The 26925-nt window shown below is 42.7% G+C and overlaps 1 protein-coding gene across 2 annotated transcripts in view; it reads left to right on the top strand.

Annotated features, from left to right (window-relative positions):
• The window catches only part of MYH9 (myosin heavy chain 9), a 500061-nt gene that overhangs the window by 351788 nt on the left and 121348 nt on the right, over nucleotides 1-26925 (top strand). For both annotated transcript variants that reach the window (XM_069654373.1, XM_069654374.1), the window contains exons 23-24: nucleotides 2416-2553; nucleotides 2633-2756. In XM_069654373.1, the coding sequence (XP_069510474.1) occupies nucleotides 2416-2553; nucleotides 2633-2756 (262 nt within the window). The remainder of the gene's footprint in view (nucleotides 1-2415; nucleotides 2554-2632; nucleotides 2757-26925) is intronic.

Below are 26925 nucleotides of genomic sequence, written 5' to 3'. Positions count from 1 at the left end.
TAAGTTTAAGCAAGAAACCTTGAGTGGAAGTGTTTATTTGAATAACTGTCACTGTGAAGCTCTGTTACAACCCTACAGCTCACATTGACCCATCTTGAGATGAGCCTGGCTGCTCATCCACCCTACCAACCTATGTAGTACAGACTTATACCAAAGGTTGGGTTATTTTTGCCAGGAGGTCTAGTTTGCTGTAGTTTTCCAAAGGATACTGCACACAATCTTGCCTAGCAGTGGATAATCTTTGTAATATGCTTCATACACAATTCCTATACCTTGAGGTGACTTCAATCACAAGGACCATAATGGCATTTATATATCACCTAGTTATGCTTTGCAGATTGTTAGGATGCAGAAAGGTTTAGGGAAGGAAAGGTTTAGACCATTTCTCAGCATATGTGAGGACAGCTAAATCTTCCAATGAAATCTAAAGCAGCCTTTCTCAGCAGTAACCATCTACAACAAGTTGCCACCTAGTAGGGACAAACCTTATCAAAGTTAATGGACTAGAAGAGCCTTCAGGGAGGCAGGCCAGCCAAGTCAATTGGAACAGTCGATGTAGATGTTGCACTTCTTAAATCGGTCTTGCACGAAGTTAGGGAGCTTGTAGAAAAATCACTTGTGATCACAAGCTGTTAAGCCTGTGAAAAGAGTTGGAATCAACTCCAAAAGGTAAGCAATGCAATTCCCAACACAGAAAAGCCCGGCTTAAAAGCAAAAAAGCCAAGTACCCCAAGACTAAACAGTACCTTTGGTTTGAAGAAGAGTGGTCCAACTGGATTCTGTCTTACTACAGCGGTGCAGACTCTTCTTCTTGTGCCTCAGTTTTGGGGACAAGTGGGACGGATGTCTGGAGGGATCCTGCGGCGATTCTTGGGAGGTCGTTGGCAGCTACGGCCTCCTTCGGTTCAGCAGCACTTTGCGGTTTCAGCACTTAGCAAACAGCACCGTTGCGGATCTCGGATACCAGTTGGGCTTCCTTCATTCACTCCTTGCGTCCTGCACTCTGGTTAGGGGGCTCTGGATCTGGTCGTCCTGCTTCTGGAGGGTCCTTCGACTCCTGGAGCTTCTTGCTGGATTTGTTACCGCTTCAGATGTTTCACTCTACTACAGATGCTCGACCCGTGGGATGGGGCTTCCGAAGCAACAGAGACGCACAGCAAGTCAGGGATGATGGTCCAGTGGAGTTAATCTCGTGGTTTGTTGATCCCACTAACCCAAGGGGAGAAGTCGTTCTTTCCAGAGCTTCTCTGTCTAGGTGAAGTTCAGCACAGCAGCAGGGCTTCACGGTGCAATTCAAAGATCCAGGAGGATGCTGCAAGCTTCATTCATGGTTCCTTCGCCTGGTGTTTCGCCCACTGGTTAACTGCCTGTAGTCCCAAAACCCTCTCCTTTTAAGCCGGTTTCTTCCATTCAGCCAGCCAATCCGGACTAGCTGCAGTCAGGCATTCCTAGAGACAAAGGACAGGGGAGTTTCGGGTTCCTCCCTCATGTCCCTCCAGACGCACTAGAGCCAGTAAAAGCCAGAAAAGACCTCACAAACAGAAAATGGTGAAAAGACTTCCATTTTGACAAAATATTCACCCATGGTTGCTGTACTGCAGTTGAGGGTTCAGCCTGCGGTAGGAAAGCACAATGGTTGGACAATGTAACCCACTACCACCAGCCATTTTAAAGTAGTGAGGGTAACCTACAAATGTTACATGAGAATGTAGGATAAGGGCTACTAGGTAAACTTCCCCCCAGCACCATAAGATGGTGTGTGTGCTGGATCTACAAAGAGAAGGTAATTCAAGTCAATTTCACTTTACTATTCTTGGGAACTGTAGTTCACACAAGAAAAGGTATTTAAACCTTGTGGGAAATCTAAAAGGATTTCTCAGACACTGCACTGAAGTTGCTGTGTCACCATCCAAAAGGCAGATATGGAGTTTGTCGGACTTCAAAAACAGTGAAGACACAATCCAAATCAGGTGGAAACACAGAAGTGTGAGGTCTCATTCACTCCAGGGTCAAAATTAAAAATTCCAAAGTCCAGCAAAAGAGCTTTGGGTCTCTAAGGTTGAAGGGAATTGGCACAGAAATTAGAATTCTCTCTAGCAGTGTCTCTAAAACACTTCACAGTAAGGCGATGTGTGCGGGTTAAAATAAACAAGAATTTTCCAGTAGAGAACAGTTATCATGCACTGGTGGTCTTGGGGACTTATCAGTGCCCCTGAAACGGATTTGCATAGCAAGGTAAGTGAAGTACAAAGGCTTTGTTTGCCTCAAAGTCCGAACCAGCTACAAACAATAGCAAAAAGTTGGGGTGTCCAATTGATGTCTCTGGAGGGAAAGCTGCAACAAGAAAAGGTTTCCGAACAGTGCCTGTTAAGGGTGGCTTTATATTACAATTATTAATGTGTTTTCATCCTGCAGGAGTTGGAGGAGCAACTGGAGGAAGAGGAGGCTGCACGACAGAAGCTGCAACTGGAAAAAGTTACGTCCGAGTCCAAGTTGAAGAAGGCTGAGGAAGAGTTGATAGTGCTGGAAGATCAGAACATGAAGCTGGGCAAGGTGAGCTGGTCACTTGACGTACTGAGGTATTACTCTGCTACACTTTATATTTCATATTGCCATTATCTGATCTCTGCAGGAAAAGAAACTGCTAGAAGACCGTATTGCAGAATTCACCACCAACCTCGCAGAGGAGGAAGAGAAGTCAAAGAGCTTAGCCAAGCTGAAGAACAAGCATGAGACCATGATTACGGAACTGGAGGGTAGGTGGAGGACCGGTTCTGTGAGCAAATGAGGCACAGACATTTTGGGATATGCAACATTTTGCCAGTGTATGGGCTTATCCGGCCACCTGTTGATGCTAACCAACAGTGTTGCTGATGCAGGGATTCGTTTTCATCTGGTGAGTTAGTACGCCTCCTCCCCAGATTAAGGGGGCCTACTAATAACACGCGTATGCATCATCCTCGCAAGCCACTTTCCGGGGCATTTGCTTTAGATTCACATACTACATGCACAGTCTGCAGTGCAGTGGGTAGGCCGTGGAATGAAGCGTGCGTTTCTGCTAACTAAATGGTAGGCAGCAGCATTAGTCATTCTATACCTATGGTTGTGGATAATTTTGCACAAGGACTATGTAGCCTTCCTAATGGTAGAACAGTGTGACCTAAAAGGAAAGACCAGACTCCCACGGTAGCTGTAGCAGAGTAGTCTGGTTCAACTTCGGAGGGAGGAAGGCTAGCATGGAGAAACATTATTCCCAGTATTTGCCACTAAAGAACACAGCACACTGCTAAACTGAAAAATATGCACTTTATGAAGTCATGCAAAATATTTGTTGGAAAAATAAGTACTGTGGTCAAACACAAACTCTACAGCATAGACTAGATTAAATGTAAAAAGGCAGTCCAGACCAAAACCTAAATAAAAACACCATACGGTTATAGCACTTAGAAGTAGTCGATGGGGAACACAATGTCCAACACAGCCTGGGGGGCTACCCAAGTCTAGGATGTATTTAAGTCAGTTCCTAGGCCTCGCAGGCCTTCTACAGTGGTGAACAGTTATCCTGCACTGATAGTAATGCGGACTTATCAGTGCCCCTGAAACGGATTTGCATTGCCAAGCAAGTGAAGAAGATCGGCTTTATTACTAAAGGATGTATTTTAGTAAGACAGTTGTTAGGCCCAGAAGGACATAGTACCCTCCCAAATGGTACCACAATGCCACAGGACCACCCAATCAATCGGATTTGTTTGGGGGGTGGGGAGGAAGACTCGGTCACACCTCATCCCAACAGAAAGGAGGACGAAGATGGCTCAAAGGATACATTGCAGCCAAAATCCCAAACTGTGGATCTGCCCAGTAAACTTCCAGCTAGTATGGTCAGAAGAGGGCCTAAATATGCAGCAACAGTGGGAAACTGGGAAATCCTTCAAGTTAACTACCCTGCTCTTTCCGAAATTCCAGCAGCACTGAATGTACGAACACTCTTATGTGCCTTCACTCTCAGGGGCAGTTTTCTGGTAACCCACCAATCCCCTTAAAGCATTAAAACAAATGGCAGCCAACCAATCTGTTTGGTCTCCTATACCGACAAGCCCACAGGCCCACCCTCATAAGTAGTGTAGTATCTGTCCTGCGTCAGTAACTAGCCTGAATCAGTTCAAAGCACTATGGAGGCTGCCATCTCGAGCTTTTTAGCCTGCCTCATGGTTTCATTGAACACAAGAAGCCACTAAAACGAAGTAGCCAAGAGTAGGACTATTATTTTACCTGCTAGGGAAGTTTATGTACCGTCATCTTTTGAAAATGTTGCAGGAAACCCTGTGGGAGGCTAAACACCTCACAAGAGAGTAGCTAAACCTCTTAAACGATATGTGGTCCATGACCAGGCTTAACCACCAGGTAGGGGGTAGTAGTTGAAATGGCAAAACAATTGGTCCTCGCACGCACATCTAGAAAATACACAACACAAACTGAAAAAAATACCTTATTAAAGTTGCACATCAAACCATCAGTTCCAATAGGTACTATACAGTATCAGAATGATAACCTGTATATTTAAAGGAATGGTTCGGTCAAAAATGTTTATTGCCCCTACGGGTCGGCCATGTGTTTTTAAGCCTAAGTCGCTCGATTTTAGAAAAATGTCCTATGGACCTTACCCGAGTTTTCATCCATTAAACGCACGCGAAAACAGGCACCAGGGAGCTGCCATTTTGTGATAATCCTATCATTTCCCTCATCGCCCTGGCTGACCTGCTTTTGAGGCACTAAATCATATCCCCGCCCCTGACATTATCAAAACATTCATATCCCCCGCCTCTCTGTGACATTACTGTGCTGCGTAGGCAAACGCGCCCAGTCGTCTTCTACGTGACTTCACACAGAACCCGGAAACCAACACAGATCAGCTCACAACACAGCGCGCCACAATTCGGAATATGAAACTGTACTTTAAAATCAAACAGCAACACGGTAAATTTGGTAAAGTACATTTATCTGACATTAAATGTTTATAGAATATTCTGCAATTGCCATATGAACTCCGAAAGTCATTTATTTTCTTTTATCTCTATCCGCAAATCTGTAAAATGTTATCGTGAGTCACGCGCTGTTCCTTTATGGTACACAGGGTGTTGGTTTTCGTTCAAAGAAGCACTTTTGTCGCAGTGTATTATAGGCCTGTATAATCCAATGTTAATTGATAGTATTGATATATGTGTGACTTTTATAGAGACATAACCGACTGAAAGACTTTGAACAAGTGTTATTTAGTGCATGCATTATTGATAATATATTATGTTAGCTTAGATAGTGACCACCCCGCTTTATAGCGACCTGAACTTCACCCATTCCGAGCACAGGTGTCTGACGTCCATCCTTGAATGGAGATACACTTGGTTGATTTAAAAAATCGAAACCACCGTTGTTAAAATATATGTGGTGTTTTATTTTGTCGCTTATTTTGATGACGCAAAAATACAAAACTTTACACATTGTACAATTCAGGTTGCAGCACAGCGAGAGAAAATCCCCTGTACTGACCGCTGTCACTCGGGAACGTTTCTCTTATGGCACGAACGGCACAGGCTGGTATTACTCTTCGAACGCGGTGTCCAAGCCTCCCGTGAAGCCACCATGTAAAGGAACGATAGGCCACCAGCCTGTACCACCTGTGAAATGGAATGAAACAAACTGTTTTTAAATGACCAAGATTAAGTTTAATAAACGTTTGCTGTCAATGACAATTCTTGTAACTAATGGCATTCTGCTCGGACAAATGCTATCTAGACACTGCACACTATTGAACGACTTTCATGCGTTACAATGATATGTAGATGTAATTTTGGATATAGTAGAAGACCATGAAATAGGAGTGGCATGACAAGCAGAGTATACTTACTCGTTACTCGGATTACGAGGACGAACAGTTGCGCGAAGTTCGTGCATAAGCACAATCATTATCCTCAACACGGACCGTGTGAGGCAGGCTGCCCTGAAGTCTGGCAGCTCGGTGATGCATTGCGGTCGTGGCTCGCCTTCCGAAATGTAGGCCACGAATCCCGAGTTTTCACAGCAGCAGCAGTTCTCCTCCTCGGTCGGCATTAGCTCGCACTGATTGCATGTGCACCAGGTGGAAACACCGTCCATGCGACTAGGTCCAGTGTCTTCATCCGTTGATTCGTCCTGCCAACTGCTGTCCGAAGCCCCATCGTTTTCGCGTGTTTCCTTTTCCAGTAGTTCCTCCTTGGTATACTCGGGCTTGTACATGTAGGGCATTATTGTATCCATTGTGTGTTGCACAAACTAAAATAATTGATAGCGGTGGTACTGGTATCTGTCCACACGGGCTACAAGCAACAAAGGTAGCTGACCAGAGCACAGAAACGAGTCACAGAATACTCAAAGTAACACAGAGAGAGGAATGGAATCGAAAAATCTGCTGCTGTGTGTTGTGAAACGGTCTGTTACTACTTATTGAGGAAAGAGGCGTCCTGCCATTTCCATGGCGACACGTCATTTGCTGAAGCGCAGCAAATGTTGACACTAGATGTGCTTTGGCGTTGTGAAATGGGCGGTACGCGTCTGCTGATGACAGGCTCGGGGGCGGGGGATATGATTTAGTGCCGCAAAAGCAGGTCAGCCAGGGCGATGGGGGAAATGATAGGATTATCACAAAATGGCAGCTCCCTGGTGCCTGTTTTCGCGTGCGTTTAATGGACGAAAACTCGGGTAAGGTCCATAGGAAATTTTTCTAAAATCGAGCGACTTAGGCTTAAAAACACATGGCTGACCCGTAGGGGCAATAACAAATTTAGACCGAACCATTCCTTTAAAAACAGTAATGACCACAAAAGGACCCTAACTCCAAGGACTATGTGAGGCCTTGGCCAAGGGCAGTAGCCAAAATAAAACTGGGCTGGGCAGTACAGGGCAACTATAACGAGCAGGTAAGTAACCTTTAGTCTGTACAACCAAATGCAGTGTCCTAAAGACACATCTCACCACCTTGTATATGCCGAAGGCCCTAGACCAGATGGTCTGTTCCAAACGCGTATGGCAGGGTATGGGAGTAAAATGGGAATACATTTTACCCAAGGCAAAAATAGGTTCATCTCTAAAGCACGATTCGCTATCCATTTAGACCAATAGGGCCGTTTAACAGTATTACTGCTTGCTTGCCCACCAGCCCTAGTCAACTAGCAAAAGCATCCAGGACTGTATAAACATGTCAGTAAATTACCTTCCCGATGCATTTAATTGAAAAATAAACATGTTTGTTACCAGTACCAGTTAGTGTTTTCAGTACTTTTACTGTTAAAGAAATTGGGGATGATTTTAAAAGTGCATATACAATCAGTCAGTGTAAAAATGGTGGTGAGAATTAGTCCAAAGCTCACTTAACCCTAGGGGATTCAGGAAAAGATCAGTACCCCAGTGTCACTTTAAGGAGTTCCAGTGTCGACTCAATAGGAAATAATGAGAAAAGGGCCATCCACACTACTTAAGGTAAGTCTGATCTGACCACACAGGTGCAGATGCTACATCTATCTTACCCAGGTAAGGCCACAGGAGACCTCAAGGCGTTCCGGGGGGGGGTAGAAGATGGACCGTAGGAGTTGTTGCAGGACAGTTTACACCCCCGCTCCCTTAAGAGATTCATGTGAGGAAAGTCTTTATCACGATTCCCCATAGACTTTAGCCACCGACCAGGGGGCCATCCAGGAGTGAATATAGTGAATCATCTCCCATCCTAGGACCCAGAGGAAGGTAATAATGTCTGTCATTTCAGCAGAAACTGCTCCAGTGACCCAAAACAAACAGAAGTGAAAGCCTCTTTTCCACAGGTGTGGTATTGAGGATCTGGTTCCCAGGGGTTTTGCCTCCTGAACCAAATGTGAGCCCAGTGATAGAGGAGAAGAAAAGGCTCTTCCGGAATCTTATACATGAGATCTTTCACTCCTGGATTGAAAAATGTCCTAGGAAGAGGGAAAACCTGAACAGACGGCTCTCCCAGGAGCAAAGTGAACAAAAGGCACCTTTGGACATCCCAAACTGAAGATCTGGCAGTGATTAACCTTCCACACCCCCCTCTAGAGACTGCAGCAGCACAGAGCCATGGGGAAGATCCTGGTTGATAATGGCTGGATACAGCAGTAAAAGCCAAAAAAAAGGCTCAACCTAGCAAATCCAGACTGGATTTCTAGCAGCTAAAAAAAAAAAACGATCAAAAACTGGAAAAACGATAAGAGTTATAATTTTACACCAATGCGCCAACCACTTGTGTTGAATTAATTTCGGTGAGTGCTCATAAAAATGAAGAGTAAGATTCCACAGATTAATAATTCCAAAAAAGTCAATTCTGTAATTCCATAGTTCCATTTATTATAAACTAGACATGTTAACTTCACATGCAAGCATATCCATTGAGTTTGTTTTTCAATTTTCCATATAATATCTTCTAATTCCCAAATACTCTCTACACGTGTTTCCCCATCACTCTTTGCAATGGTTCTTCAGGAGAGTTTAACAGTCTTGATTACCTTTTTATAAAAAAGACAATGTTTCAAAAGAATAAATTAAAAAAGAAAATTAAAAATGGGACCAATGCCACTTAAATTGTGACTTCATAGTTTTCTTTGTGTACTTATTAGTTTAATTATTGTTTTGTACTCACCAAAAAAACATTCTTATTCCAATATCCTTTGTTTATGAGGTAACTTTCATTTTGCTCCTTATTTTAAGTAGTTTGTACAGTATAACAGCCCTCTGCTGTCAAATCTTTTCAGATTCTGTAGGGGGTAGAGAAGGTCTCGTTTATTTTACTATTTAAATTTGTGTTCAACAAATATTTGGCTCATGGAGTCCTTTTTGCTAACCACTTTTCAGTCTATTTAGGCTAATTGTAAATTAGAAGTTCCTCACCTTAGTCATTTGGTTTTTCCTCTCAAAGTCCTCCTTTCAGATTCAGGCTAAATAGCAGAGTGCCGCCGGATGCCTTCGCGGCTTCTCTGTGGCTTATTGCCCTATTTATAATCACTCGCGCGGGTCGCAATGACGTCATCACATCACGCGTTACGTTATTTAGCGTAACGTGATGACGTCATCGCGCTAAAGCGGCCATTTTGTTTGTAAGTTCGTGCCTGTACGGACTAAAAGATACGGGCTCATATAAATGATCGATTATTATGAAAAGAGACTGTGGAGCTGATTTATATTGGTTTTTACTTAGTGCTGAGTTAATAAGAAAAATACCAATAATGTTAACCTAATGAATTGAAATATATTTTCATTTTGGAATTTTCTATGTTTATTTAACATTCCTAGAGTGATCTAATTTCTCATATAACAATTTTTGTTGGTAAAATAATTCTATCTTCAATTTGTTAATAGAATGTAACGGAAAAAACACAATGATTGTAATCATACATTTTTTAACCAAACGGTTTACACACCATGCTTTTGCAAAATCTGATATCATAACCAATTGTACATTTCAGTATCATTATTCAAACCAGTTATTCATGTGTCCATTATGCATATCCACTTGCACTCTTGCTTTCTTAGAATGTCTTCTTTCCCCCCCTCCCCCTCTTGGTGGTAGGGAGATTTTCTCCAGGCCAAATATTCTCAATCCTGATATGTCAAACATAGGATGATTTTCCAATATATGCATTGCAATGGGAGATTTTAGATCCCGGTTTTGGATGGCTCTTAGATGCTCAAACATTCTGACTTTTAGTTTCCTTATTGTACTGCCGATAAAGTTTTTTGCAGACACATTCCAATCCATATACCACAAATGTGGAATTGCAGTTAATCAGTTGCTTGATTCGTTTAGTATTGCCATTAGGTAGTAAAATTTCCTTTTTTCCTGTGCTCAGAAATGGACATAATTTGCAATGTCTACACTTTTCAGTACCTTTCATGAGTGATTGAAAGAATATCTTTCTTGTATCTGGTAATGGTTTTAGAAAGCTCTGACTCACTAGATTTCTTATGGTCGGAGCTTTACGAAAACAGATACTTGCTTTGTCATCCACATAGTTTAAGCTCAAATCAGTGAGAAGAATATTCCAATTCTCTGATAATATTTTCTTTATCTTCCTTGATTCTGTGCTGTAGGTTGTTATGAATTGGATCCTGCGTTTTCTGGCTATAATTTTTGGTTTATCCATTAGTAAAGAATCTCTTGAGATATTTTCAACTTTCTTTATTGCGGTTTTAATGTCGGTAGTACCATAGCCTCCTTGTATAAATTTTAAATGAGTAGATTTCAGATGTTCCTGATAGGTAGAGGCAGTGCTACAATTCCGTTTTACTCTAACAATCTCCCCAAATGGTATGTTGTGAATTGTATGTTTTGGATGAAATGAAGTTGCATGAAGGAGACCATTTCCTGCTGTTGGTTTGGTAAATAACTTTGTTTGAATCTGTGCATTCTCGATAAATAATTCCAAATCCAAAAATTCTATCTTGCTTGGGTCAACTGATTTTGTGAAGGATAAATTATAGTTGTTGTTTAAGTGAGTAACATAGTTGTCCAACTCAGTTGTGTTGCCTTCCCAAATCAATAAAATGTCATCAATAAAGCGTCCCGAAAATTTAACATTGGTGTTGAAGAGGGGATGTTTCCATGCATGTTGTATTTCAAAAAAACCCATTAAAAGATTTGCATATGATGGTGCGAACTTTGATCCCATTGCTGCTGTGCCCTGTCGCTGTTTATATAAAGTGTTGTTGAAAATAAAAATGTTATTGTTTAAACAAAAGTGAAGCATCTCTGATATCATTTTGTTGTTGATACATCAATAATAACAAAGGCAGCTGATAAGGGAGGAAAAATTGTCCTTATGAACAGTATTGATTATATAAATGAAGGTTTGAAACATCTAAACAAAGTTGAATGCTATGAAAAATTGACAAACAATCCGCTACCAAACTTGGAATGGAATCAAAAAATCAAAAATTGGTATGAATTGGGTCTACTCAGTGAAAAGGAATATTACAGACTTCTAACGAAAAACTCAATTCTAGCAACAATGTATTTTCTACCTAAAGTGCACAAAGCTTTCACAAATTTTCCATCTTTACGACCAATTATAAATGGAATCGGTTCAATTACAGAAAATGTCTCACAGTACATTGACACACATCTTCAACCATTAAGCAATCTTGCCTCTTTTGTGAAGGACTCAAAACATATAATTCAACAAGTTAATCAGATCCCATGGGAAGAGAACTACTTATTTGTTACCTTGGATGTAGTACAACTCTACACAAGTATTCAACACAACAGAGGAATAGAAAGTACTTCATATTTTTTTAAAACAAGATCCATTTCTTATCGACAACAAAACAAAATGATATCAGAGATGCTTCACTTTTGTTTAAACAACATTTTTATTTTCAACAACACTTTATATAAACAGCGACAGGGCACAGCAGCAATGGGATCAAAGTTCGCACCTTCATATGCAAATCTTTTTATGGGGTTTTTTGAAATACAACATGCATGGAAACATCCCCTCTTCAACACCAATGTTAAATTTTCGGGACGCTTTATTGATGACATTTTATTGATTTGGGAAGGCAACACAACGGAGTTGGACAACTATGTTACTCACTTAAACAACAACTATAATTTATCCTTCACAAAATCAGTTGACCCAAGCAAGATAGAATTTTTGGATTTGGAATTATTTATCGAGAATGCACAGATTCAAACAAAGTTGTTTACCAAACCAGCAGCAGGAAATGGTCTCCTTCATGCAACTTCATTTCATCCAAAACATACAATTCACAACATACCATTTGGGGAGATTGTTAGAGTAAAACGGAATTGTAGCACTGCCTCTACCTATCAGGAAAATCTGAAATCTACTCATTTAAAATTTATACAAGGAGGCTATGGTACTACCAACATTAAAACTGCAATAAAGAAAGTTGAAAATATCTCAAGAGATTCTTTACTAATGGATAAACCAAAAATTATAGCCAGCAAACGCAGGATCCAATTCATAACAACCTACAGCACAGAATCAAGGAAGATAAAGAAAATATTATCAGAGAATTGGAATATTCTTCTCACTGATTTGAGCTTAAACTATGTGGATGACAAAGCAAGTATCTGTTTTCGTAAAGCTCAGACCATAAGAAATCTAGTGAGTCAGAGCTTTCTAAAACCATTACCAGATACAAGAAAGATATTCTTTCAATCACTCATGAAAAGTACTCAAAAGTGTGGACATTGCAAATTATGTCCGTTTCTGAGCACAGGAAAAAAGGAAATTTTACTACCTAATGGCAATACTAAACGAATCAAGCAACTGCTTAACTGCAATTCCACATTTGTGGTATATGGATTGGAATGTCTGCAAAAAACTTTATCGGCAGTACAATAAGGAAACTAAAAGTCAGAATGTTTGAGCATCTAAGAGCCATCCAAAACCGGGATCTAACATCTCCCATTGCAATGCATATATTGGAAAATCATCCTATGTTTGACATATCAGGATTGAGAATATTTGGCCTGGAGAAAATCTCCCTACCACCAAGAGGGGGGAACAAAAAAGACATTCTAAGAAAGCAAGAGTGCAAGTGGATATGCATAATGGACACATGCATAACTGGTTTGAATAATGATACTGAAATGTACAATTGGCTATGATACCATACTCTAACAATAATGATTTTGAATTGTACAATTGGTTATGATATCAGATTTTGCAAAAGCATGCTGTGTAAACTGTTCGGTTAAAAAATGTATGATTACAATCATTGTTTTTTCCGTTACATTTCTATTAACAAATTGAAGATATAACAATTTTTGTTGGTAAAATCTATATGAGAAATTAGATCACTCTCTAGGAATGTTAAATATAGAAAATTCCAAAATTAAAATATTTCAATTCATTAGGTTAACATTATTGGTATTTTTCTTATCAACTCAGCACTAAGTAAAAACCAATATAAATCAGCTCCACAGTCTCTTTTCATGATAATCGATCATTTATGAGCCTGTATCTTTTAGCCCGTACAGGCACGAACTTACAAACAAAATGGCCGCTTTAGCGCTATTGAGTGCGATGACGTCATCACGTTACGCTAAATAACGTGACGACGTCATTGCGACCCGCGCGTGTGATATAAATAGGGCAATAAGCCACAGAGAAGCCGCGAAAGCATCCGGCGGCACTCTGCTATTTAACCTGAATCTGAAAGGAGGACTTTGAGAGGAAAAACCAAATGTCTAAGGTGAGGAACTTCTAATTTACAATTAGCCTAAATAGACTGAAAAGTGGTTAGCAAAAAGGACTCCATGAGCCAAATATTTGTTGAACACACATTTAAATAGTAAAATAAACGAGACCTTCTCTACCCCCTACAGAATCTGAAAAGATTTGACAGCAGAGGGCTGTAATACTGTACAAACTACTTAAAATAAGGAGCAAAATGAAAGTTACCTCAAACAAAGGATATTGGAATAAGAATGTTTTTTTGGTGAGTACAAAACAACAATAATTAAACTAATAAGTACACAAAGAAAACTATGAAGTCACAATTTAAGTGGCATTGGTCCCATTTTTAATTTTCTTTTTTAATTTATTCTTTTGAAACATTGTCTTTTTTATAAAAAGGTTATCAAGACTGTTAAACTCTCCTGAAGAACCATTGCAAAGAGTGATGGGGAAACATGTGTAGAGAGTATTTGGGAATTAGAAGATATTATATGGAAAATTGAAAAACAAACTCAATGGATATGTTTGCATGTGAAGTTAACATGTCTAGTTTATAATAAATGGAACTATGGAATTACAGAATTGACTTTTTTGGAATTATTAATCTCTGGAATCTTACTCTTCATTTTTATGAGCACTCACCGAAATTAATTCAACACAAGTGGTTGGCGCATTAGAGTAAAATTATAACTTATCGTTTTTCCAGTTTTTGATTGTTTCTGTGTAGCAACCACACATTGATTAGAGTGTTACTCATGCTGACAACCTTCTAAGAAAAAAAGTGATCAGTTTGACTACATAATTGTCGCCAAGGCAAGCTTTTTGTTTGGTTGCAAACTCTTTTTTGAACCAAAAAAAAAACGATCCTGTAAAAATATAGCTCACAAAAATGTAGTCTGTAAAAAGGTTGTGGTGAAAATACCTTTGCAGTGAGAAAGTTGCCAAGCAAAAAGTAGTCAAAAATGCAGCTTAAAAGTCGCCAAAAATGTAGTGCTGCTAGGGTATTTGTTGGGGTTAGTGGGGCCTGTGATTGCCTGGTTCAGGGCGAGGATACGGGTTAGGGGAGAGAATGGGGATTAGGGTAGATTCGGTGTCAGGGTAAGTGTTAGGGTATGGGTTTGGGTAAGTGTTAAAGGGATTTGCAGGTTTGAAAGGGCTAGTAAATTTGACATAGGATAGAGGTTAAGATAAGCCTAGTGGTTTGGGTTAAGTAAACATATGGGTAAGGTTAGTATTCCTGCAAGGGTAAGGGCAAGGACTATTCAATTTGTGGCGAGCTGGTGATGGGGTTGGAGATTGGTTCAATATTAATTTTTGTTAGGTAAGAATGTGTAGAGTTCAGCTGGTGTGGGACTTTACAAGACTTGTCTCTTGGTTATTAGGTAACCCACCGTTTTTATTATAGGCCTGTACTACACAAGTTGATAGTGACTGAGCAGCCAGACTTGACATAAGAGGGGTACTGTGCGCTGTAGAGCTGTACAATGAAATTAGTGAATGCAGGGATCCAAGTAAACACACACTTAAAGTTATAATATACATATTAATTTATATATACACAAGGATAATTAGACCATCTTTAAAAAAAACAGTAACTAATAGTAACGTTAAGCCCAAAGTTAGATTCAGTTCAACAAGAGCAATAAAAGTAGGTGAGTAAATGTTACATATTCCAGCACACTGAGTGACGCCATTTGAGGTCAGTAATAACACTTATTTGAGATAACAATTACAATATTGAGTTTTAAGGAGGGAAGTTAGTCAGATCAGAACATACTTTGTAAGTAGTAAAACAGAGGGATGTAGTTCAACAGTTGTAACAAGCACTGCCAAAGCCAATAGGTTCAGAAGTGGGCCTTTAGGGAGCCAGGACAGCCAAAGACAATGGGCCAGTTCAAAGTTCTGATGCTCTAATTGGAACATTTTTTAAAGTAGTCAGTCCAGTAGAAAATCGCAGCAGCTCAAGAGGAGCCACCTTGAAGGAGCACTGCTGGCACACTTTGTATGCAGTACCTTTTGGGGCCACTACACACAACTATGACTTCAGGTGTAAGCAAAACCAACCTTTAATATTAGTCTGTACTACTCAGTTGTTGGTACTGGAGCTGAGCAGCCAGGCATATCTCAAGAGGGAATGTGAGCTGTAGGGATGTTAGTGGACTACAATCGCAAGTATTCAAATAAACTCTTACACTCAAGGTTTCTTGGTTAAACACGTATTAATTTATTCAACAATCAGTTCTAAAACATTCACTAGGAGGCAATTTATATCACACATATACTTCAGTACTTAACATTGTACGTTTCTGAGGCATTTAAACTACTTTGAAGTAGGAGCAAAAAGGCAAACGTTAACGAAAAGAAAATAGTTACTCTTTAGACAGTGCAAATAGTTTGGCCTAACCTATTGCATTGAATCAGCTCCTCTGGTAAACTCCAAGTCCATGGGCTAAAGTCCTGTAAATGATAAAGCAGTTCTGATAGTTAAACGGAAAAGTCTTTGCCAAAGTTCTTAGAAGTAGTTAGTAAAAGAAAGATTCATATGTTGGGTCACACGCTGACTAGGCCTGCAAGTTGCCAAAGGTCCAAGCACTTTCGCAGTGAGAGATGTTCTCTCGGTCTGGTTTTCACAGTACCTTACAATGAAGAAAAAGATGCAGCTGAAAACTTCTGTTCCTAGCAGTTCCTGCAGATCTCGCTGTTCCTGAGCCTCAGTTGTGGGGACAAGAGGGGGGACATCGGGGGACTCTTGCAGTGGGAGTGGTCCAAGCTGGCACTTGGCAAATCTTCAATTCCAGTATCTGTAGACAAGCACACAAACTGGTGTCCCTCTCCGTGGCTATTCGGTTTCCTGCAGCACTCTGAGGAAAATGCAACCAGCTCTGAGAATGGTATCCAGGTGGCTTACGAGTTGATTGGTCCCACCAACTCGAAGGGAGAATTCGTCCTTGTAGGGCTTCTCTGTCTAGATGAACTTGGCGATTCGGACCTGCAGCAGGGCTTCACCGAGCAAATCAATGGTCCAGGAGTTGTAGCAGCCGTCCTCTTCAAGCTCGTCTTAGGTTCTTTTGTTCCAGTGGTGGACTGTGCCTTCCAAGCCAAGAGACTCTCCTTTTATCCAGTTTCCTCCCATTCATTTCAGCCTAGCTGCCACTCACCCAGCAGGCTGGCTGTCCTTGGCGGACAGCCAGCCAATCATGCCAGTGCATTTGGGTCTCCAAGGAGACCAAGCAGAGTTTCGGGCACCTCCCTCACTTCCTACCCACCCCAGACACTCTGGTGCCAGAGGCGGTCTTAAGTCCTGAAGCCCGCCAAAGGCAATGAAACAAAAGGACCAAACCTGGTTTAGCGCGCAGAGACAAACTCTAGAAGGACCTGTTTTTACAAAGGGGGCTCAGGCGCCATCTTGAAAAACATGGCTACCGTGATTTAACGCTACTGGTGTTCGCGGTCAGGACAAATCATGGTAAACCACTGCCACCAGGCATTTCGATGGGAAAGGGGTAGCATTTGACTGCTACATTAGATTCTAGACACAGGGCGATACTAGGTAACCCCTCCAGCACTCTATTGTAAGATGGGGCGTGCTGGGTCTAGGAATTTGAAAAGACTAAGTCAATTTCACTTTACTTTCTCTGGGAAACAGTTTATCCCAGAGATGGTATTTAAACCTCGAAAGTCTGAAAGGCTTCCTGTGTCACTGCACGGAGGGTGCTGTGTGACGCACATGAAAAGATAATGCCTATTGAGATGTCTAAAACTCCATAATCGAAGAACACAAGAGTAAAACGCACAGAATTAAAAGTTCAAAGTCCCAAAGTTTAGCAAAAGAGCTGGAGGGCTCTAAGGTGGGAGGAATTGGCACATTTATGAGTATTCTCCCTAACAAGCACACAGGTGGGTGGCCAGTGCAAGTGAGTTGAGGTAAACTCAAAAGGGTTTACTATAGTACTGCCCAAGCTAGGATGCACCACAGTTGGCAAAAGGTAGATGTAGCCCAACACTATCTGAGAATTGAAGAATTGGTTCCAACTGGATGCCTTCCTGTTGCAGTGTAGCAGACCCTTGTTCCAGGTCCTTGGTTGTGGTGACGAAAGGAAGGATATCTGGAGGGCTTCTGCGGCAGGACTCGAGGGAGGGTCTCTGCAGCAATGGATTCTCGTTGATTCCGTGGCAGTTTGTGGTTTTGGCACATTTTTCTCAGCCCCAAAAAAGAACAAACCGCTCCAGTTGGAAGTTACTTGATCCCATAGTCCTGGACTGTTAAGCATGTATGCAATACCCTTTAAGTGCACTACTATAACCTTGACCTCCTGGCAATAGGGACCCAACCTTTGTTTTAAGTCTGAACAACAAAGGTTGGTAGTGTGGCTGAGCAACCAGGCTTATCTCAAGAGGGGTCAATGTGATCAGTAATGTGACAGTTTCACAGTACAGTTATTCAAATAAACACTCGAGGTTTCTTGATACTACAATTTTTAATTTATTTCAGTCAGTTGTATAAGCCTTCTTAAGAAGGGAGCAATATAGGTAACAATTAAAATACACTTCAAAAGACACTTTCTGTAAAACAGGTCATACCCATTGGGGATGGCACACAGACACTTCCTACACCCCCGAGTGACTTAAATAGCTAGGACACTCGACATTGATTAATCACTGGGACGTGTGGAGCAATACTGAGTTTGGTGTAAAAGCTAGAATAGAGGAATAAAACAAAGGTTAACAAATAATTCATAAACAGCTAAGTACTTTTAAAACCTTCCAATGCAGGGTAAATTAAGCCTTTCCTGGGGTAAAGGCCAAAGCACAAAGTCAGAGGTAAAGACGAGTGTCTCAGGGAGCCAGGACAGGGGAGCTGCAGATCTTCTTTGCAGGTAGGTAGAAGTCTTGCACAATGTTTTTCTAGAAATGTTTGGAGTAAATAGAACACTTGAAGGGCCACAAGCTGAAAGGCTTGTGAGGCGCAAAGCTTCAGCAACTCTGCAAGGTAACCAAGACTGGTCTCAACTGAGACAAGTAAGGCTACACAAGAGATAAGTTCTCTTAGAATTTACAGTACCTCTGGTTAGGAGAAATGGTTCCAGCTGGCTTCTGTTCCTGTGCAGCTCGCATACCCTGTTCCTGAGCCTCAGTCATGGGCACAAGAGGGAGGACGTCTGGGGACTCCTGCTATGCAATGGGAAGGTCAGCAGCATCAATGGGCAAACTTCAATTCAGTGGTCCTTCAGTGTTTCACCTCCTTGCGCCTGACTGAAAATAGCAACTCTGCGGTTCTCGAATGCCACTCTGGACTTTTCTTGCATCTGGGGTACAGCACTCTGCTGAATCTCAGGCTTGGTCAGTTGGGCATCAGGGAAGTCCAGAGGATCGTCCTGCTGCTCGGATCTGACTTAAAAGCAACGCACACAATCTGGTGTTCCTCTCCCTGGCACTTAGGTTCCAGCAGGAGCGAAAGTACAGCCAGCTCCGAGAGGATGTCCAGACAGGCTTAATTTGATGTTGATTGGTCCCACCAACTCTAAGGGAGAAGTCTTCCTTGCAGGACTTGTCTAGTCGAGGCGAATTCAGTGCTTCAGCACAGCAGCAGGGCTTCACCGGGCAAACTAACAGTCCAGGTGTTGCAGCAGGCATCTCTTTCAAGTTCTTCTTCCGATTCCTTCATCCAGTGGTCAACTCTGCTTTCTGTCCAGAAGACCTTGCCTTTTATGCAGGTTTCTCACATTCATTCGCTGCCTAGCTGTCAATCGCACAGCAGTGTGGCTGTCCTCCAAGGACAGCCAGCCGCACTCACCTTTGTGTGCATTCCTGTAACCAAGGAGACTAAACACAGGGAGTTCGGGAGCCTCCCTCGCTTCCTGCCCTGCAAGACGCGCTGGAGCCAGAGGCGGGCTTCACCAGTGAATCCTGTCAAAGACCAAACGAACAAAGGGACCAAACCTGGTTTGGCGCCAAGGACCTTTACAACAAGAAATGACGAAAAAAGACCAGGGCCATTTTGACAAAATGGGCACCCATGGGTGTTTTTTTTTTGTTTACTGCAGCTGTAATTGCAGCCCACGGAGGAAACATTCCATGGTAGAAAAAAGTAAACCACTGCCACCGGCCATTAATTGTAAAAAAAAAAATAAAAGGGTTGTTAGGGAGAATTCTCTGTTTAGGCTGAATTTCCTAACCTAGCTAGTCCCCCAGCAGCTTTGCTGGATTTTTGGGGTTTATTTTTTTCTCCTGCCAAGAGTGAGACTCTTCTACCCTCACTCTTGGACATGATTTGAGTGTGTTTCTTTGAATCTAGATGTGTTTAATGGGCTATGGGGTCTTTTACTCCATAGGGTTTCATGTGTTTTTGTGATGTTACACAGCACCCTCCGTGCAGTAACACAGGGGTGTCATAGTGACCCCCCAGTATAGACTCCATACCCTGGGACTGACTACTGTCTCCCAGGGCATATAAAGTCACCATTGACTTTACTAGTCTTAAATTCTGAACAGAACCAGTACAAACCATCATATTGTGGACGTACTGGCTGGGGCAATTCGATTGCCCCAGGGTCTGTTATTCGAGGGGGCACGTCTCCGTCCCCCCGATCGAGTTTTGGCTGGTGGCAGTGGATACTACTTTTTATATTCAACCGTGAATATTTTCCTATGGGATTTCCCATTGTTTTAGGCTACTATCTTTATTTATTTACGGTAGCCTCGAACATACCGCCGGTTTATTTAATTAATATTAATTCTCCGGTTGGTATTTTTTGCCAAAACTTGATTCTAAAATGGCATTTGTGTTCTCTTCTGTGACTCCAACCCAAGTCGAGCCCTTTGTTCCACTTTTTGGCGGGCTTCTCCACAGAAGCCCTCAAAAGTGGTGCCACTCTGTCTGGGGTACTTAGGAGGGGTGGAGGGAATTTAGGCACCCTGGACTGAGTTGCCTAGGCAACTCAAGTCGCACTCCGTCCTGATTGGCCCAAGTGGTGAGCCGGCCACTTAGCATGTTTGAGTGACAGCTAGGCTGAGTGAATGGGGGTTTGCTGCATAAAAGCAGGGCTTTGGGGACTGGAACTTCAGAAGTCGCCACAGGACCTAAGAATCCGACGAGGGAGAAGCTGAGCCGACCTGCCACGACACCACGACCGGTGGAGCCCTGCTGGACCGTCTCACCACTTTTCCCAACGACAGAGGAGATCTCCCGCCGGAGAGTCTTCTTCCTTTGACTGGTGGGGATAACCAGTTTCACCGTCTTTTCGCTTTCCCGACGTATCTCGTGGCCGCCTTGCCCGTGCTAAGCACCCCGGCAACCGGGATTCCACGTTTTACCACGACCGCAAGATAAAGGTACCACCTTTTACCGGAAAACTCTGCGGCTGGTTTCTGCCCTGGTAGTGCAACGACCTGCATCTTTCCTCCACGTCGAGATCTTCTCTTCCCCTGGACAACGCCGCAACTTGCAACCACTACCAGGAACAACTGCCACCGCTGGAGGATCCTTCCCACTTAAGGTACCGTGTCCCGCCTGGCTTCCCTTGCAACCGACTGTACGGGGTAGATTTAGCCCCCGGCTTTCGAACCTGGGTTAGCCTGGGACACCCTGGCTAAACTTTTCTAAGCCTCTCTAAACTCTTTTCGGAACCCTCTGCAAGACTTTCTAAGCCTAGTGTAACTGTGTGATCTTGGGCGCATTTGTGCTCTGCTCTCTCTAAGAGTGGGCCCAGCCTTTGGACTTTGGCTCACCAGTGACTTTTTGCTCTCTGCCTTGCTAATAGTGTTCCTGAATCGTAGAGTGGTGTAATCCTGCATATTCTGTCTTTTTCCCTCCCTTTTTCACAACCTTAGTAGAGTGCAATCTAGTTAAGCGATCACCTCTGTATGAAAATAAGTGGTGTCTTACTGTGATTTTCTAATAAGGGGAAAAGGGGTGTATATATCATAATAGTAACTGTTTAGAATATTTTACAATAAGAGTGCTGGAGTGTTTCAACTGTGTTTATAAATAAATATATACTTTGATACCAAAGCTCTGGTCAGTGTTTGCTTGTATTATTGTATCTGAGTGCCTATTGAGTATACTTTTCATACCGCCTAACTCTTCTTGAGGGAAGTCTGACTGCTAAGCCACAGCTACCAGGTAAATCTGGGTGGTACAGACTGCTACCAAGTGGGTTTACTGCTAACACCTGTAGTCTTAAATCTTTTGCAGTGGTCCCTAAGGGAACTGCTTAGGTTTCTGCCTAACAAGGGTAACATAAAAATGTTACATGGGAAACTAGACAAAGGGGATAGATACGAAGTAACCCCTCCAGCACCCTATTGTAAAATGGTGTGTGCTGGATCTAGAAAGTTACTAATGTAAGTAAAGTGCATTTAACGCCACTGCCTTGGAAACAGTATTTTAACGAAGAGAAGGTATTTAAACCTTTGGGAAATCTGAAAGACTTCCCTGTGCCACTGCACTGAAGGTGCTTTGTGTGTCACAATGTAAAGAAAATGATGCCTATGGAGTTTGTCAGACTCCAAAACCAAAAGAAAGAGTTCAAATCACAGAATTATACAGTAGTGGAGGAAAGGGGCTCACTCTCGGGATAAAAATGAAGTCCTAAAGTCCAGTATAAGAGCTGGGGGGATGGGGAGGTCTCTAAGGTAGAAGGGAATTAACACATTTCTCAGAATGCGCCCTAACACACTGAACCTAGTTAGTAATGCACATCAAAGAAACACTTACCCATACATTTATATTAAAATATAGATGTGTTATATTTACACAAGTCACTATTGAATACTTAGCACAATAAACCAAAACACATGGGCATACTTTTAGATACTTGCAAATAGGGATGTAACGGTATTACGGTATACCGTTAAAGATACCGTGAACCACTTAATTGAACAATAATAACCGCCACATTGTTTATACCGGTATACTGTTCATACCGTTAAGTGTGCTTTTCAATCTGATTTGGAAAGGCTGCACTAAGCAAGTGCTGCGCAGTCTTGGTCTTGCACTGTTGGATGTGCCGTCTGCCAAGTAGTTTCAGTTGGAGCAGTTTTTAATGCCATTCCATAAACCACACGTGCCTGACACAAAATCAATATGTTAGCAATAGGAAGAATAAATACAGTGCCAAGAAGGAAAAGTGTTTACTTTGGGTTGGCGGTTTGGGGTTTATATATTTATAATGGATAATGTTTTCTAAACATATGACAATGGGGGATTTCCCTGGTTCCATCATTGAATTTACATATAATATGTCACAGTGCGAAATGTACTCATCTCTGTGGGTATTCTCTGCTGCCATGCTAAAGTGTAACATGTCCGTGATTACTGACCACCTTTTGGCCCGCAAGTAAACTGAAGGCTGTAATGTAAAGAGAGCGTGTGTGTGTATGCGCACAAGCGTATACTACCATCGGACTCCATTGATCTGTGGCATATAGGTCATCAAGATAGCAACATGTTCATCTTCACCAGTAGCCAGTGGGGGGGCTAAAAGCCAAAATGACCACTAAGAAAAGCTATTCAGTTTGCTTTGCCAGTCGCAGCAGGGCTCCCCTCCGCCTCTCCTCTCCACACGTGTTTGTGTTTGGTGGAAGCAAGGGGTGGCATTTCAGTGGAAAGTATGTTGAAAAGCCCAATTCTGGCCCTGGGTGCCTGGTTTTGTTTGTGATGATAAATCTGACAATTTATGACCTTTTAGAAAATATTTGTTAAGATTAGTTAACTCCACCTGCTATACCGCGATAACCATGATATACTGTCATTTGGCAAGAAGGTTATTGTACCGTCATAAAACTAATACCGTGACATCCCTACTTGCAAAAGGCCACGTCTTAGTGGATAGTTGCTGAAAGCTTGCAATTGTTACATGAGTTTTACATGTCTACCGTTTTATCGGTAACGTGCACCCACAAAGTTACACAGTAATTGGATTAAGTTGGCAAAAGACATTCAAGAGTGATTTTTAGGAAGGAAAATAGTTGTTTAGTGTTCTACTAGGATACATTATTGATGCAGTTTCTTTGCATAGCAAAAGTCCAAAATGCAACCCTAGCTAAAAGGCAGTTCGGAGTGGCTTCGTTTTTATAAGCAGCAGAAGTTAAAAGTTCCTGAGAATACTTTAAAGTCCCTAGGATAAAAAGGCAAGAAGGTTTAACCAACATCGGAGACCCTGTTCCAGGACTCGCTATGGGAGCACAAGCAACGGCTTGGGGTCAGAGGTAGGCGGGGGTTGCCCTGGACACCTCTACATGCACTCCAATGCTCTGGAGCGACTTTCTGGAATAAGATGAGCACTACCTTTTCCCCCACTGTATGTTTGGTTGGAAGAAAGTGTTTGTGGATGTATTGGGGAGAATTCTCAGAAATGTGCCAATTCCCTCTACCTTATAGACCCCAGCTACTTTGCTGGATTTTGAGGACTTGATTTATTTACCTGGAGAGAGTGAGACCCTTTTTTCCCCATTCATGTATTTTAATGTGATTTTGTTCAGTTTTTATTTATTTTTTTTAGTTGTGGAGTCTGAAACTCCATAGGCATTATCTTTTACATTGTCACACAGCGCCTTCAGTGCAGTGACACATGGAAGTCTTCCCGATTTCCCCCAAAGGTTTGAGTACCTTCTCTGGGAGAAACTGTTTCCCAGAGCAGTAAAGTGAAATTGACTACTTACATTTGTAACTTTCTAGACACAGCACACACTATCTCACAATAGGGTGTGGGAGGCGTTACCTAGTGTATCTCCTTTGTCTAGCTTCTCATGTAACATTTGTTACCCTTTCCTCACTGAATGGCTGGTGGCCGTGGTTTACGTTTTACTACCATTATGGGATTTTACCGCGGGCGTCCTTCGCAGCCACGGTAAAGCACCAATGGGTGCCATTTCTGTCAAAATGGCCTGGTCTTCTTTTTTTGCCATTTCTTGCTGGAAAGGTCTTTGAGATTTACTCTGTGCGCCAAACCAGTTTTGGTCCCTTTGTTGGTTTTGTCTTTGGGCTTCACAAGTGAAACCCGCCTCTGGCTCCAGGGTGTCTGGCGGGAGCAGGAAGTGAGGGAGGTGCCCGAAACTCCTTGTGCTTAGTCTCCTAAGAGACCCAAATGCACTCTGTAGTGATTGGCCAGCTGACTGTACGGAAAGGGCAGCCACCCTGCTGGGTGACTGACAGCTCGGCTGGAATGAATGGGAGCAAGCTGCATAAAAGGCGAAGCTTTTGGCTTGGAAGGCAGTCGACCTTCGGGTCCTTCGTTCCAGTGAAGAACTTGGAAGAGACGCCTGCCGCAACTCCTGGACCATTGGTTTGCCCGTTGAAGCCCTGCTGCTGTGCTGAAACTCCAAATTCGTATCAACCGAGAAGCTCCTGCAAGGACGACTTCTCTCTTGGAGTTGGTGGGACCTATCAACTCCAAAGTAAGCCACCTGGACATCCTCTCAAAGCTGGTTTAATTTCCAGAGTTGCTGCTGGAAACCGAATAGCCAGGGAGAGGAACACCAGATTGTGTGGGTTGCTTTTAAGCTGGCCGAGAGCTTTTGGAAGATCCTCTGGACTCCCAAGAAGCAGGACTGACCAAGCCTGAGCCCCCTCAACAGAGTGCAGGGCGCCAGAAGCAAGGAAAGTCTCATCTCGACAGCCAGGAACCGCAGTGTTGCTATTTGCGGTAGACACGAGGAGCTGAAACATTGAACAGCCACTGAAAGTGAAGTTTGCCGGTTGCAAACTTTGACCGTCCCAGTTCATTGTAGGAGTCCCCCGATTTCCACCCTCTTGTCCCCACAACTGAGGTCCAGGAACAGCGAGAGCTGCACAGGAACAGAGGTCAGCAGCTGCACCTTTATCTTAATTTCGAAGGTACTGTAAAAGTCTTAAGAGAACTTGCCTCTTACTGTAGAGTGCATGCAACTTCTACAACTCGCAGGCCTAATCAGCTTGTGGCCCTACATTTGATTCTTCTTTTCATCAGACTCCTAAGAACTTGTGCAAAGACTTTTCCATTTACTTAACCGAAGTGCTTCATCCTATACAAGACTTTTGCCCATTGACTTTGGCTTAGCCTATTGAATTGTATGACTCTTCTTGGAGGATCCAAAATTATTTGCCTGCTTAAGAATATTTGTGGTCTCTTGTTCTAATAATTTTTGCCTTTTACCAACTTTTCTAAAAATATTCTAAATAACAGTAATATATTAATGTCCCCAGCATCCTAGTTATTGAAGTCACCTGTGGGGTGTAGGTTTTGTCTGTGGGCCATCCCAAAATGGTCTTTACTGATTTAGAAACTAAGTGTACAGTATTGAAGGGTATTTGTGTTACTAGTGTATTGCTCCCTTCTGAAGAAGGCTTATTCTAACTGACTAATAAATTAATAATTGTTTATGCTAGAAACCTTGTGTAAGAGTTTATTTGAATACCTGTAACTGTAAATCTCTAACTCCACTACAGCTCACATTGACCCCTCTTGAAATAAGCCTGGCTGCTCAACACGCTACCAAAACTGTGTAGTACAAGCTTATACCTAAGGTTGGGTTCCTATACCTGTAGTCAGTTGTGTAGTGGTCCCAGAGGGTACTGCATACAAACTTTGCCTAACAGGGATTCACTGGTGAAGTCCGCCTCTGCCTCCATTATGTCTGGCAGGCGCAGGAAGTGTGGGAGGTGCCCGAAACTCCCTGTGCTTAATCCCCTTGGTTACAGGAATGCCCCCAAAGGTGATTGGCCGGCAGGCTGTCCGGCAAGGACAGCCACCCTGCTGTGTGACGGGCAGCTAGGCTGGAATTAATAGGTAAAGGGAGAAACCTGCACAAAAGGCAAGGATTTTTGGCTTGTAAGGCAGTCTACCACTGGATGAAGGAATCCGAAGAAGAACCTGGAAGAGACGCCTGCCGCAACTCGTGGACCGTTGGTTTGCCTGGTGAAGCCCTGCTGTTTTGCTGGAGCTCTGAATTTTGCCTCGACTAGAGAAGCCCTGCAAGGACGACTTCTCCCCTTGAGGTTGTGGGACCAATCAACTCCAAAGTAAGCCCGTCTGGACATCCTCTCGGAGTTGGTTATATTTGGTTGTACTTGTACTTCCACTGCTGCTGGAACCAAAGTGCCAGGGAGGTGAACACCAGATTGTGTGTAGCGTTTTTAAGTCTGACCCGAGCGCCAGAAGATCCTCCAGACGTCCCTGGAGAAGGACTGAACAAGCCTGAGCCACCTCAACAGAGTGCTGGACCCCAGATGCAAGGAAAGTCCAGAGTGGTATCCGAGAACTGCAGTGTTGCTATTTGCTGTCAGACACAGAGCTGAAAAACAGAAGGACCGCTGAATCGAAGTTTGCCCATTGCGGCTGCTGACCTTTCCATTGCAGAGCAGGAGTCCCCAGACATCCTCCATCTTGTCCCCACGACTGAGGCTCAGGAACCGGATCTGCAGAGCTTTACAGGAACAGAAGCCAGCTGGAACCATTTCTTCTAACCAGAGGTACTGTAAAGTCTTAAGAACTTGCCTCTTGTTTTTAGCCTTACTTGCTCTCATTTGAGACCTGTCTTGGTTACCTTGCAGAGTTGCTAAAGCTGTGGCCCTCACCAGCCTCCCAGCTTGTTGCCCTTCAAGTGTTCTATTTTTCTACAAACATTTCTAGAAACATTGTGCATATTTTTACCTACCTCCAAAAGATCTTCAGCTCCCCTTGACATTGTGCAATTAACATTGACT

The sequence above is a fragment of the Ambystoma mexicanum genome, chromosome 3q (assembly GCF_040938575.1).
Source record: "Ambystoma mexicanum isolate Mex_15411 chromosome 3q, UKY_AmexF1_1, whole genome shotgun sequence".
NCBI classification, from domain to species: domain Eukaryota; kingdom Metazoa; phylum Chordata; class Amphibia; order Caudata; family Ambystomatidae; genus Ambystoma; species Ambystoma mexicanum.
The sequence above is the reverse complement of the archived record's forward strand: the minus strand, read 5'-3'. Positions and strand labels throughout refer to the sequence as shown.